The sequence below is a fragment of the Ahaetulla prasina genome, chromosome 7 (genome assembly GCF_028640845.1).
Source record: "Ahaetulla prasina isolate Xishuangbanna chromosome 7, ASM2864084v1, whole genome shotgun sequence".
In the NCBI taxonomy this organism is placed as follows: domain Eukaryota; kingdom Metazoa; phylum Chordata; class Lepidosauria; order Squamata; family Colubridae; genus Ahaetulla; species Ahaetulla prasina.
Genome location: NC_080545.1, coordinates 9,273,869 through 9,287,962, shown reverse-complemented (window position 1 = coordinate 9,287,962; position 14,094 = coordinate 9,273,869). Strand labels below are relative to the sequence as shown.

Below are 14,094 nucleotides of genomic sequence, written 5' to 3'. Positions count from 1 at the left end.
CCGAATTCGGCTTCAGGCGCGATGAATTAAAAAAGAGAGAAATCTTTGCTCTGATGTCTCCCTCTCAAGCCAGCTGCAATCACTCCCAGTCGCTAGCCTAATCTGGCTTCAGGCGTGATAAATTTAATAGGGGAGGAGTCTCCGCTTTAAGGCCTCCGTCCTCAAGGCAATCGCAAGCAGTTCAGATCGCTAGCCAATATGGCTTCAGGCGCGATAAATTCAAAATGAAATTAATTTTACGGTTGGGGGTCGCCACATCATGGGGAATTGTATTAAAGGGGTCGCAGCACTATAAAGGTTGAGAACCACTGGTCTAGTGGTTGGGCAGACTGGGGTTGGACTAGAAGATCTGCATCACCAGCATTCATTCTTTTATGTCTGGCAGAAACCATATGCTTAAAACGGGTGTTTGCAAAGAATTCATCAAGAGCAGATGCGGATTGCATCTCGGCCCGCACGAAGTCCTCCTGCGAACTGACACAGCATGTTCTGGCTGTGCATTTTTCTTAACCGTCTGGCTGTCGCAGCATGAAATGAATTGAAGAGTTCACCGAACAATTCCATCATTACTAATACGGCAGTTCAGAAACCTGGACTACAGGAGGTCAGCGATCAAGTCAAAAAGATCGTTCTTCAAAGGCTGACGGCGTGCGTAATGGAAAGATTAATTCAGAAGTTTTGTCCAGGAAATTCTTTGTTCGCTGACAGCTCCTGAAAGTATCGGGGTAAATATTTCTCTCCCCACTCCCCGTCTTTGAGACCGAAAGCCTGTAGAAAGGTTGACTGTTTGGGCATGTAATGCCACATTTTAAAGGCTCATGATTCCCTGCAGATTTGGGAGTGATGGTAAATTTGTAATAGTTAAGGAGAAAGACAGCCCAAGGAGACTGTATATTTGGGATTCAAATAATTTAACAACTGGTTCTCTGCCCTAATGATCGGCTGGGTGGGCGTGGCCATGGTGGGCGTGGCCAGGGGGTGTGACAGGCAGCACTCGGCCTCCTGCACCTCCCTGGGAGCAAAAATGGGCTGCGGGGTGTGTGTGTGTGACTTGCTCCATTTTTGGCCTAGTACGCCTCCCTGCAGCCTCCTGGGAGCAAAAATCAGCCGAGGGGGAGGCTGCACCGCACCCTGCCATGCCTCGTTTTGGGCCTAGTATGCCTCTCTGCGGCCTCCTGGGAGCAAAAATGGGCCGTGAGGGGTGCACCGCATCCCCTGCACCCCGTTTTGGGCAGAGTAGGCCTTCCTGCATTTACCTGGGAGCCAAAATGGGGCACGTGGGGACTCCTGGGCATGGCGGCGAAGGAACGGGCAGGATGGGGCCAGCATGCAATTTAACTACCGGTTTGCCCGGACCGGCCTGAACTGGCTAAATCCCACCACTGATTTGGACCAGACAGCAGCAATGACATTATGAAAATTGAGGCTCTTGATGAATAGAGATACTGAAGGCTAAACTAAATGTATAATATTTGGAACCATTCAGCTCAAGAATACAATTCCTGGATATAAATTTTGAGACTCTTCTTCAGCTCTATGGGTTTGAAGGAAAACACCTCTCGGTGTACTACATCTAAAAGTTTAAATGGATGAAAACCCTGACCCATAGGATCTGATTTCTGATCAGACTGCAAAAAAAAAAAAAAAAAAAAAAAAAAAGATATGGACACAATTATTTGTAATTTCTATATTTATAAATTTATTTCGGATTCCCCCCCCCAATCCATAAATTCTGGGGAATGGATTGGCAGCCAGATACAAAGCTGTGTAAATTTATCAGATGTCTACATTTGCTAATTTGTAAGGTTCTTTTTGATATTCTGGACTTTAATCACTCCAAAAGAGATGGTCATTAGAGGATAGATAGATAGATAGATAGATAGATAGATAGATAGATAGATAGATAGATAGATAGATAGATAGATAGATGATAGATAATAGATAGATAGATGATAGAAAGAAAGAAAGAAAGAAAGAAAGAAAGAAAGAAAGAAAGAAAGAAAGAAAGAAAGAAAGAAAGAAAGAAAGAAAGAGAATCTGTAGAAAACAGGCAAAACTTGGACCACACTATTGTGGCCTTTATCTTGAAATTTTTTTTAACCATAATCTCCAAGCACCTTGGAAAATATAGGTGAATAGAACATAGGGCTGGGCGGGCGGGCCCACCTCAAAATCGGAGTCAACCGGTTCGCTCACGGCTGATAGTCAGTGTTAACTGTTTGCCCGAACCGGTCCGAACCGGTAGAAACCAACCACTGGATAGGATGAAACATGTTTTTTAAAAAAACAAAAACAGGTTGGAAAATTAAATGTGGCCATAAATTCATGTCTATCACCATAAAAATTGGTAAGTAGTCTCAAAGGGTTGGAGATGGATTTTTCTGAGTTAAATAACGCTGCTCCCTTCCTCCTATCTTGTTTGATCTCATTATACAAGAGCAGAGGCGGCATATTAAGTGAGACAAGAACATTCAACGCCTTAATATGAAAACAGAACAAAATGTAATACACTGTCGGCACCTGACATGTCCATTCTTCTTCAAAGTCCTCGCAGAGATATAACTCAATTGCAGTTTGCATTAAATACATTTTAGGCAATAGCAGGGTTAGCAATTAATTTTCACATTCTGCTACGTTCATCAACATCAACGAAGATTCGTACGGAGCGGCTAAACTTTATATCTATCCAATTGGATTTAGATAGTTAGAATAGAATAGAGCTGGAAGGGACCTTGGAGGTCTTCTAGTCCAGCCTCCTGCTCAAGCAGGAGATCCTATACTATTTCAGATAAGTGACTGTCTAGTCTCTTCCTAAAAACCTCCAGTGATGAAGCACCCACAACTTCTGGTGGCAAGTCGTTCCACTGGTTAATTGTCCTCACTGTTAGGAAGTTTCTCCTTAATTCCAGGTTGCTTCTCTCTTTGATTAATTTCCAACCATTGTCTTTTGTCCTGCCGTCTGGTGCTTTGGAGAATAATTTGATCCCTTCTTTTTTGTAGAAGCCCCTCAAATTCTGGAACACTGCTATCATGTCACCCCTAATTCTTCTTTTCTTTAGACTACTAGCCAAAATCAAATCCTGCAGCCGTTCTTCATATGTTTTAATCTCCGGGCCTTTGATCATCTTAGTTGCTCTTCTCTGAACTTTTTCCAAAGTCTCAACATCTTTTTTGTAGCATGGGGACCAAAATGGGTTGCAGTATTTCAGGTGTGGCCTTACTAGGGTTTTATAAAGTGGTACTAATACTTCACGTGATCGTGATTCTATGCCTCTGTTTATACAACCCAGGATTTTATTAATTCTAGATATTTATAGGATTTTTTGGGGATCAATGCAAAGGGTTTGCATCATCATTAAAATCATAATTAAAGGTAAAGGTAAAGGTTCCCCTCGCACATATGTGCTAGTCGTTCCTGACTCTAGGGGGTGGTGCCTATCTCTGTTTCAAAGCCGAAGAGCCAGCGCTGTCTGAAGACGTCTCCGTGGTCATGTGGCCAGTATGACTCAACGCCAAAGGCACCTTTGTTACCTTCCCACCTTCCCTGTTTTTCTACTTGCATTTTTTACATGCTTTCAAACTGCTAGGTTGGCAGAAGCTGGGACAAGTAATGGGAGCTCACCCCATTACATAGCAGCACTAGGGATTCGAACTGCTAAACTGCTGATCTTTCGATCGACAAGCTCAGCTTCTTAGCCACTGAACCATCATGTCCCTTAAAAATCGTAATGATGATTCTTTTTTTTTTTGCACAAGATTAAATTTAACTCATAACGACAGCTTTCACTACTATTACTTGGTAGAACTAAATAAATCAAAAGGACTATCCTTCACAAAAAAGTAAAGTCTACTTTGGCATCAGTTTTGTCTTCAATAAGAGGGTTTCAAAACCTGGTTTAAAATCCGAACAATGGGGTACAGGGACATAAAACTGACATCTCAGGATTGTTCTTACAGCCTCTTGATCAGTGGTGGGTTACCACCGGTTGGCTTTGAGCACTTGCTTTGCGTGTGGAAAAGAATTGGGGAAACACACAAAATGAACAGCTGACATCTACAATGGTATATCTTAACCTTCATTAAGGTGTCACCTTGTTATGATTGTTCAGATTTGGTTATCTATTTGCCCATGCAGATTATCCCACCAAGGTCAGAGGCGGTATTCAGCCGGTTCAGGCCGATTCAGACGAACCAGTAGCTCCGACAATCAGCTGGCTCTGCCCGCCCCCCACCCTATCCTGTCCTTTAGTTCCTTCTTTCTGTCTCAGCTGATTCATGCAGCACAGCTGATTTTCGCGCCTCCGGTGTTCTATGTTGTGACCCAGGCCCCAGTAGGTAGTAAGAAATACAGTCCGTGAAAAAACAAACAAACTTTATTCGAACAGCTGAGAGTTACTTCATTCCCAGCGTTGTTCAACTAAATTAAAACAAATGCCTCCCAACACAAATTCCTCAGTTCTCTCGCAAACCTTGGTCTAATTAGGCAAACTGTCAAAGGCCTTTCACGTTGGCAAACGTTCACAAGTCACAAAAATAATGGCAAGGCATAGACGAAGCAGAAGACGCAGCTACAACGTTGTTTTCCGGCAAAGCCCAAACGCCGTTGCTGGTCTGTTTTAAGCCTTATGGGAGGGGGCAATCATCTCCTGGCCTTACTCCCGAGTTGTCCTTTTTGCTTGAGCTGCTCTTGCCTTCTGGCAGGTCTTCTCACGCATGCATTAGGAACAGGCTCCTCCTGTTCCTCTGCCTCACTATTATCAATCTCTGGAGGCTCTGGAGTCTGCACCTCATTTCCCAATGGCCCTGGCCTCACCTCGGACTCATCGGTGTCCGACTCTGTTGCCAGCTCTGCAGGCTGCTGGCGGACCACAACATTCTATTTACCGGGGCTGCCTTAGAAAGTTATCAGCTGAGCTTCAAATTGCTGTATTTCAAACGCTGCGCGCAAGCACGTTAGGCGCACGCGCAAAGCGCGTGCTCACCGAACCAGTTGTTAAACCTGTTGCATCCCACCATTGATCAAGGTTAATAGATATGGCATGTTAAAGAGGTTCCCACACACCTCATTATTATTAACTTTTGCTATATTCTCAAGCATTAACAAAAAAAAACAGTTTGGAAGTTGTTTTAAAGTGAGATAGAGAATAAAGTTGGAAAACGGAGAACTCTCTTAGAAGAGAATGATATACAAAAGAATGTAATCTGTCCCCAACTGAGGGGGAAAAATGGCAACAGGAGTCAAAGAAAACTAAATAAATGAGTGTAAGTTATTCAAGAAGACAGGCGAGGAGGCATTGAGATGATACATACAGTATGTCTTCTCCACAGTAAAGTCAGAAGCAGATCCTTTGCAGGCCAAAGATAGATCAGATAATGAAAAGTGACAGGGAATAAGATAAGGTCAGAGCCCGGAGAAGCAAATAAATAGGTCCAAAGACAGATTCAGAAATTGGAGTTACTGGATGATTCATTCTACCATGCAATGGGGGAAATCTTCTGGAGCAAAGGGAAAAAGGGATATGAAAAGAAAACTAAGGCTGAACTAAACTTTGTCTGGCTGAAACCTGCAAGATCGAAACTTGAAGACAATTAGCCCATGTTGGTTTTTCTGGCGCAATTGGGATGATAGATGACCACATCCAGTTCTTAGCCACAGGATCTCTGCCACATAGCGATAAATATAAAGCTGGGGAATATCAGAGAGAGAGAGAGGGGGGGGAAAAAAAAGGATAGGAAGAAATTCCGAATAGCTACCCGTTCTCTGAACATCGTCCATCCTGGGCAATGAATGAGGCAGGGATCCTGTGGGAAAAAGAGTATGCGGTCATAGAATTAAAGGATTCAACATAACGACTGTGAACGATTGTTGGGAGAGACAAATGTTGAGTGAACAGAATCAAGAATTAATGTTACTTTATACTAACCAAGGAAGACTATCTGGAACATTTTAAATAGTTGAGATAAAATCTTCCATCAGCCTTGGTCAGCTTAGAGAATGATGAGGGATGATCAGAATCATATGGTAGAGTAGAGTAGGATAGGATAGGATAGGACAGAATAGAATAGGAAAAAAAATAAGAATAAGAATAGAATAGAATAGGAAAAACAAAGAATAGAATAGAATAGAATAGAATAGAATAGAATAGGGAAGAAAAATAGAGTAGAGAAGATGTTTTTCTTTTTTTTTACTATGACAATGTTTATGTATACTGTTGTGACAAAATTAAATAAATAAATAAAAAAGAGAAGAGTAGAGTAGGATAGAGTAGGGCAGGGCAGGGCAGGGCAGAACAGAACAGAACCGAACAGAACAGAATACTAGGAAAAATAAGAATAGAATAGAATAGAATAGAATAGAATAGAATAGAATAGAATAGAATAGAACAGAACAAAACAAAACAAAACAGAATAGAACCGAACAGAACAGAATACTAGGAAAAATAAGAATAGAATACAAGAGAAAAAGAAAGAAGAGAAGAGAAGAGAACAAAACAAAACAGAACAGAAGAGAATAGAACAAAACAGAACAGAACAAACAGAACAGAACTGAATAGAATGAGGAAGAAGAGTAGAGTAGAATAGAGTAGAGAATAGAATAGAACAGAACAGAACAGAACAGAACAGAACAGAACTGAATAGATTGGGGAAGAAGAGTAGAATAGAATAGAGCAGAGCAGAGCAGAGCAGAGCAGAGCAGAGCAGAGCAGAGAAGAGAAGAGAAGAGAATTCTTTATTGGCCAAGTGTGATTGGACACACAAGGAATTTGTCTCAGGTGCATAAGCTCTCATATGGAGAATATTAAATTGCCTACAGATGCTGACCATTGCTGAAGTAAATGTTGGGAAAGCCTTATTGTCCGTAATGATGGTTATAGTTCAAATTTTAGAAGATACGGGGGCGGAGGCTGTTTGAAAGAATACAAGTGACTGAATTAAAAGATGCTCAAGAATGCTTTTCTAGAGACATGCTCCTTGTAGATTACCTTAAGCCTTTAATTGAAAAAATGTAAAGCATTCGTGCAACTAGTAAAAAAAAAATTAAATCCCAAACCAAGAATTCAAAATAGGCTAAAACAGAGCGACAGGAAATTTCTTACTGTCCACATCATCCGAAGCCAGAGGACAGGTGATATCAACAGCCATGATGTAAGTATGTACTTCCACTGTCCTACTTATATATCGGTTATTCGCTTCATTGAAAAACATGAATCATGTCTCAGCTCTCCAGGGAAAACTGAATGCACTATAAAAACCACTTAACCAGCACGCTGGCATTGAAATGAGATTTCTGCCCTGGAACTAATCTATCTTTCCTCTGTTGAACTAATGGTTCGTGATATGTATTATATATTTGGAGTGCCAATACCATCAGTATTAATATAGTGTAAATAACGGTTGTGATAAGCATTCGTATATTAATTCGTATGTGATTCGTATATATTAATTCGTTGTGATAAGCATTCGTATATTAATTTATATTAATTTGTATTATATGTATTTTGTTTTTATTGGCTGTGAACTGCCCTGAGTCCTTCGGGAGAAGGGCAGTATACAAATAAAATAAATAAATAAATAAATAAATAAATAAATAAATAAATAAATAAATAAATAAATAAATAAATAAATAAATAAATAAATAAATAAATAATAAATAAATAAATAAATAAATTTCAGTGATTTGGGCATTATACCACGATAGGGCCCCCATATATATAGGGGCATCTATATATATATATGCCTCCGTCTGGTTGACGATTTTAATTAGGGCTTATTTTTTGGGTAGCGCTTATATTACAAGCAGCCTGAAAAATCATGTTAGGGCTTATTTTCCAGTTGGGTCTTATTTTGGGGGAAACAGGATCTCCCTCCCTCTCTCTCTTTTCTTTTTCTTCAATATTTCATTAATGGATCATAAATGAATTATATCGTTTTTAAAACTATAAGAGTGCATTAAAGGTAAAGGTTCCCCTCGCACATGAGTGCTAGTCGTTCCCGACTCTAGGGGGTGGTGCTCATCTCCGTTTCAAAGCCGAAGAGCCAGCACTGTCCGAAGACGTCTCCATGGTCATGTGGCCGGCATGACTCAATGCCAAAGGCGCACGGAACGCTGTTACCTTCCCACCAAAGGTGGTCCCTATTTTTCTACTTGCATTTTTTACTTGCTTTCGAACTGCTAGGTTGGCAAAAGCTGGGACAAGGAACGGGATCTTACCCCGTTACGCGGCACTAGGGATTCGAACCGCTGAGCTGCCGACCTTTCGATCGACAAGTTCAGCATCTTAGCCACTGAGCCACTGCATCCCTTTTATGTTCTACCAAGATGCCAATAATAATTTTTGTCACTGAAAAGTGGGTAGTTTCTAAAACTTATCCTTTGGAAACTACCGCCCCTTCTCGACTAGTTTGTCCTCAAAATTCGGAGAAATCCATGGTTTTATTAACGTTGCATGTTCCTACAAACCAGCAAAACGTTTGGCTCGAAGATAGACCAACTCAACATCCTAGGAGTTAACACTCACCCTTTTGGCTGGCTCTCAAATTCTTCGGCCCATTGCTCCTGCGCATCTTCAGTAGAGAGGTCCACGTCGCGCGTCGTGGCAAAATTTAACTCGCTGCCTTCAGTTCCGTGGAAGTAAATTGCGTTTCCGTCTGACTGACAGCTATGCTGCAGGAGAACAAATGCCACAAAAGGAGATATTAAGTCAATTTTGTACGTGAGCTTTGCAGGTGGGAAAAGTCGTATAAATGGCTCATAAGAGAAGCTGAACTCAAAAAAGAGACCGAGATTGACTTCCACCCAATGTTCAGCCCAGCATTTCTGCTGCTAAGTGAAACGTTCATTCAGTGAATTTTGCCCCATTTTGCGACCTTTCTTGCCACAGTTGTTGAGTGAATCACTGGAGTTGTTAAGTCAGTAACACGGTTGTTAAGTGAATCTGGTTTCCCCATTGACTTTCCTTGTCAGAAGGTCGCAAAAGGGGATCACATGACCCCGGGACACTGAAACCGTCGTAAATATGAGTCAGTTATTTATTTATTTTATTAATCAAATTTCAAGTTGCCAAGTGTCTGAATTTTGATCACGTGACCATGGGGATGCAGCAGCGGTTGTGTGAAGAATGGTCATGAGTCACTTTTTTTCAGTGCCGTTGTAACTTTGAGTGGTCACTAAATGAACTGTTGTAAGTTGAGGACTAACCTATAATTGATCATTTTTCAAACACAATCGTTTTAATTTAAAGCTCTACTAGACATTACAAAAGTCCATCCTCTTTTAGTTACTATTCATGATGGCAACCCTACATTTGTCAAACACAATTAGTTATGCACACAGGGTATTTGATGCACATTTTTAAAAAAAAGACAAAACTTAAATTACATTGCTACCTTGGTTTTTTTAAACACACACACAAACACACACACACACACAGTCGTGTCCCACTCCCACTCCGACGAACGAGTCAAGGAAGTCCGTAACAAACTTGGCAACGAAGCCTCTGCAGCTTGCCAAGTTCCTTCGAGGTTTATCAGAGCAGGCAGGAGTCCAAGTTGTGACTTCAGCGATAGGGTCCGGTATCAGTAAACTAGATAAGACTTTGCTTGACTCAAGGTTGGAATGTCAAAAGCAGGTCCTTTATATAGGCTGTGGGGTGTGGCTCCATGACTCAGCATTTATCCAGGCCTGCCCCACCCTTCCTTCTGCTGGCGTCACCTCTCAGATCTCTGGAAGCGAGGGTCCACCTACCCTGAATTGTCTTCAGCTGGATCTGCTGTCAGCGTCTGGGAAAGGGAGAGATCAGAGGGAGTAGGCCCGGGTAATTCCACCACCTGGCTGGCTTCCTGCTCTGAAGGCTGAGCCAAAGGAACACACGCTGTATGAGTGAGGTTTATTGGGCTTCTCCTTTCACTCCTTGAATCCTCTCCGGGCGTGGGGCCAGGGCCGGGGGCTGGAGTCATGACAGGCCGTTCATCTTCATTATCAGACTCGGAGTCTGATAAAAGGCCCGGTTGGAGATGGGAGGGGCCCGGCTGAGGAGAGGAGGGAGGACGAGTCACAACACACGGGTAGATGTCCCGGTATATTGCAACTTTAATTCCAAATGTTGGCTGCCTATTTTTTGTTGGCACTGATCCCTGAAACATTGGATCCTGATTTCTTGACAGTAGTTTGAGAATTTTAAATTTTTATTGCAGTAGCTCCAAAAATAGTAATAATGAAAATGATGAAAATGTTAGTATTTTAGCAGTAGACACCATACTTTTAACTATAAATTACTGTATCGCTATATTAACTTTCATAAGGAGGTGACTCTTTCAAAGATTTTTAAAAATACATTTTTATTAAAGAAAAAATGTTAGAGAGAAAAAAGAGGGAAAAAAGAAGCAGAAAGTAGTAGGACAGGGGATGGATATATATATATATATATATATATATATATATATATATATATATATATTGGAAATTACTTTTTTTTCAATATTTCATTAATGGATCATAAATGAATTATATCGTTTTAAAAACTATAAGAGTGCATTAAAGGTAAACGTTCCCCTCACACATGGGTGCTAGTTGTTCCTGACTCTAGGGGGTGGTGCTTATCTCCGTTTCAAAGCCGAAGAGCCAGCGCTGTCGGAAGACCTCTCCGTGGTCATGTGGCCGGCATGACTCAACGCCAAAGGTGCACGAAACGCTGTTACCTTCCCATCAAAGGTGGTCCCTATTTGTTCTACTTGCATTTTTTATATGCTTTTTTACTGCTCAGTTGGCAGAAGCTGGAACAAGTAACGGGAGCTCACCCATTATGCGGTGCTAGGGATTCGAACCGCTGAATGCCAACCTTTCGATTGACAAGCTCAGCGTCTTAGCCACCGAGCCACCGCGTCCCCTTCGTAAGTGTGCATTTCATTGTTTTAAGAAAACTACTTTGTGCCATGGGACTCGTAGCAGAATCTATGTATCAGAAACATCAGAATAGATCATAAAATTACAGTCAGTTCTGTCCATATGATTAAAAGTCTACTCTGATTTTAGACAACTTATAAAGCTGAAATATTAAGATGTTTTTGTAATGAGAAACCAAATCCTTGGATGGGACGCAAATACGTTCCTCAAAATGTAAACCAGAGACGGCTTCCAAGCTGAATTTAATTCTGCAGCAGATTTAAGTTATGAAGTTAGCTTGGATATCAAAGCATGGCCTTACAATTTAGTTAACTTTTCTTCAAAGGTCCTTTTTTAATAAGGAGCATCAAGAAACCTCACAATAGCTTTGCAACATGTCAGGTGATGACATGGAATTAAACAGCTAAGCCCAAGCAATAAAAATAAATGGGGACATCCCTCAATCAAAGGCCTCCAGCAATTCTATTTTTAATAATCACCTGATGCCTAAAAGCTGAGTCTATAGAGAGCAAATTGAAACTTATCTGAAAACGTAGTGTGGCATCAAAGAAGGTATAGGCATAAATCCAAAAATGAAATGCCGATAACCAACAAGGCAGCAGTTATTATTACAAACGAACATTTTATTCTTCTAAATGTAATAGAATGCACAACTAAAACCTCTGTGAATTTAATTGAATCAATTAAAATGATTTCTTCTCCATCTCCTCGTCTCCTCCTCCTCCTCCTGTTCTTCTTCTCCTTCTTCTCCTTCTTCTCCTTCTTCTTCTTCTTCTTCTTCTTCTTCTTCTTCTTCTTCTTCTTCTTCTTCTCCTCCTCCTCCTCCTCCTCCTCCTCCTCCTCCTCCTCCTCCTGTTCTTCTTCTTCTTCCTCTACCTCTTCTTCTTCCCCTTCTTCTTTTCCTCCTCCTCCTCCTTCATCCATTAATTTCACCCCAAATTTGAAATTTCTTTAATAAGCATAACTATAAAGCAATGCATCGTTTTTATTTATTAAATATAGCCTTTCACAACTTCCAGTTTGCAGCTTCAAGATGCTTCCACTGGCATGTATTTGGATTAAATCCCTTTGTTTACTTGATTTATTTGATTCAAAGGGTTTGTGATAGCTCTTATCCTTCTGAATTCTCAATTCCAACTCTGGAATATATAATATAATATATATAATATAACAACAGAGTTGGAAGGGACCTTGGAGGCCTTCTAGTCCAACCTCCTGCCCAGGCAGGAAACCCTACACCATCTCAATCAGATGATTATCCAACATTTTCTTAAAAATTTCCAGTGTTGGAGCATTTACAACTTCTGCAGGCAAGTCGTTCCACTTATGAATTGTTCTGTCAGGAAATTTCTCCTTAGTTCTAAGTTGCTTCTTTCCTTGATATATATTGGCATTCCCTGTACCAATGCTTAAATCTAATAAAAATTTATCTGAAAGATTGGTTAGCAGCTTAATGGACCTGAAATTTCTCTGAGACAAATCAGAGCTTCACGAAGATGTTATTTTTTTAAAAAAACAACTCTGGTTATTTTGGGATGAGCTTGTCCAGTGTGTGGTCAGTACCAGTTTGCAACAGGCTGGTGTTAAATGGACAGAAACCTGCCCACTTCCCTTGTAGCTTTACTTTAATGGACAGCCATCGATTTTCTCCATTAAGAAGTTGTCATTCACCCAGCCAGCTGGAAAAGCAATTTAAAAATAAAATAAAAATAAAAATCCCAGCCAGACCGATTGCATCGACTACAGAACTAAAGTGCCTTTTCAAAATGCAAGTTAGACTATTATTTGCAACAAACCAAGTGACAAGCTTCAATTGCACTGCATTTTGTAATCACTGTCACATATTAAGTGATTGTTTTTAGTACCACTTCTGATTCTTTCACAGAGTGGTTTTTAATTAAAACCTATGCCGTGCAAATTGATTAAGAATGAGGAAAGAAAAATTTAAGATGGAAAGAAATTAATTAAAAAAAAGGTATTGTGTACACAAACATGAATTCGATATTATGCATTGCCAGGAACAAATTATAATATAATTTTTTTCTTCTTTTTTATTTTAAGAGTGCGCTTCGAAATCCATCTATTTGAAAGTTACCCTTACGGAACACAAAGAATAATTCTTGAATTATAATTATAATATTGCACTATAAAACTGATTGCAGATTAATGGAAAGTTGTAACTTTGACACACCTTAATGCATTTACAGTTATATATTTAACAGTAATTGCTGTGGTGTTTTTTTTTTAAATAATGGATTACAAGGTTGAAATATAAAGGGAATAATTCAGGCTTTTTCATAATTAAAAGGAACATATAACTAGGATTAAAGCTGTTCTTTATTGAGTAAAGATGAAAAGTTTAATTACTTTTGATGTGATATATAGATGAGAAGTTGTTAACAACTTAGTTGACATCTGCTGATCTTGAAGAGTTAAGCAGGGACAGATCCAATTAATATTTGAACGGGGGATTATTGGGAAATCCCAGAAGATTAATCACATTAGCAAACGAATTGTCAAAACAAAAACAAAAACCAAATATAAAGATATCCATTTAGAATATAATAGAATAGAATTTTTTATTGGCCAAGTTTGACTGGACACACAAGGAACTTGTCTTGGTGCATACGCTCTCAGTGTCCATAAAAGAAAAGATACCTTCATTAAGGTACAACACTTAATGGTAGCCATATCATTAATGATATTCATAGAAGAGATACCTTCATCAAGATATCCATTTAGTATATAATAGAATAGAATTTTTTATTGGCCAAGTTTGACTGGACACACAAGGAATTTGTCTTGGTGCATACGCTCTCAGTGTCCATAAAAGAAAAGGTACCTTCATCAAGGTACAACACTTAATGATAGTCATATCATTAATGATATTCATAGAAGAGATACCTTCATCAAGGTACAACTTAATGATAGTCATAGGGTACAAATTTAACAACCTTATGAGGTGGGCTGGACTAGGAAAGAGAGTGACTGGTCCAAAGTCACTGAGCTGGTTTTCATGGTTAGAAATCTATCTATATATATATAAAAGCTAAATACCACTCAATCATCACAAAATCTCCAGAACCATAAAGCCTACAAACTTGAAACTTTGCATGTATGTTCCTCTTGGCTTCTAAGTGCTCGCTAAGAAAGGATTTTTCGAAATGACCATCAGATCATTAGTATTTCAT

At 39.8% G+C, this 14,094-nt stretch overlaps 1 protein-coding gene across 2 annotated transcripts in view; it reads right to left on the bottom strand.

Annotated features, from left to right (window-relative positions):
- Nucleotides 1-14,094, bottom strand: part of RELN (reelin) — a 457,527-nt gene that overhangs the window by 199,551 nt on the left and 243,882 nt on the right. The window contains exons 11-12 of one of the 2 annotated variants that reach the window (XM_058190565.1): nt 8,520-8,665; nt 5,755-5,802 (exon numbers count right to left, since the gene is read on the bottom strand). In XM_058190565.1, coding sequence (XP_058046548.1) covers nt 5,755-5,802; nt 8,520-8,665 — 194 coding nt within the window. The remainder of the gene's footprint in view (nt 1-5,754; nt 5,803-8,519; nt 8,666-14,094) is intronic. The other variant, XM_058190566.1, reaches the window with a different exon arrangement.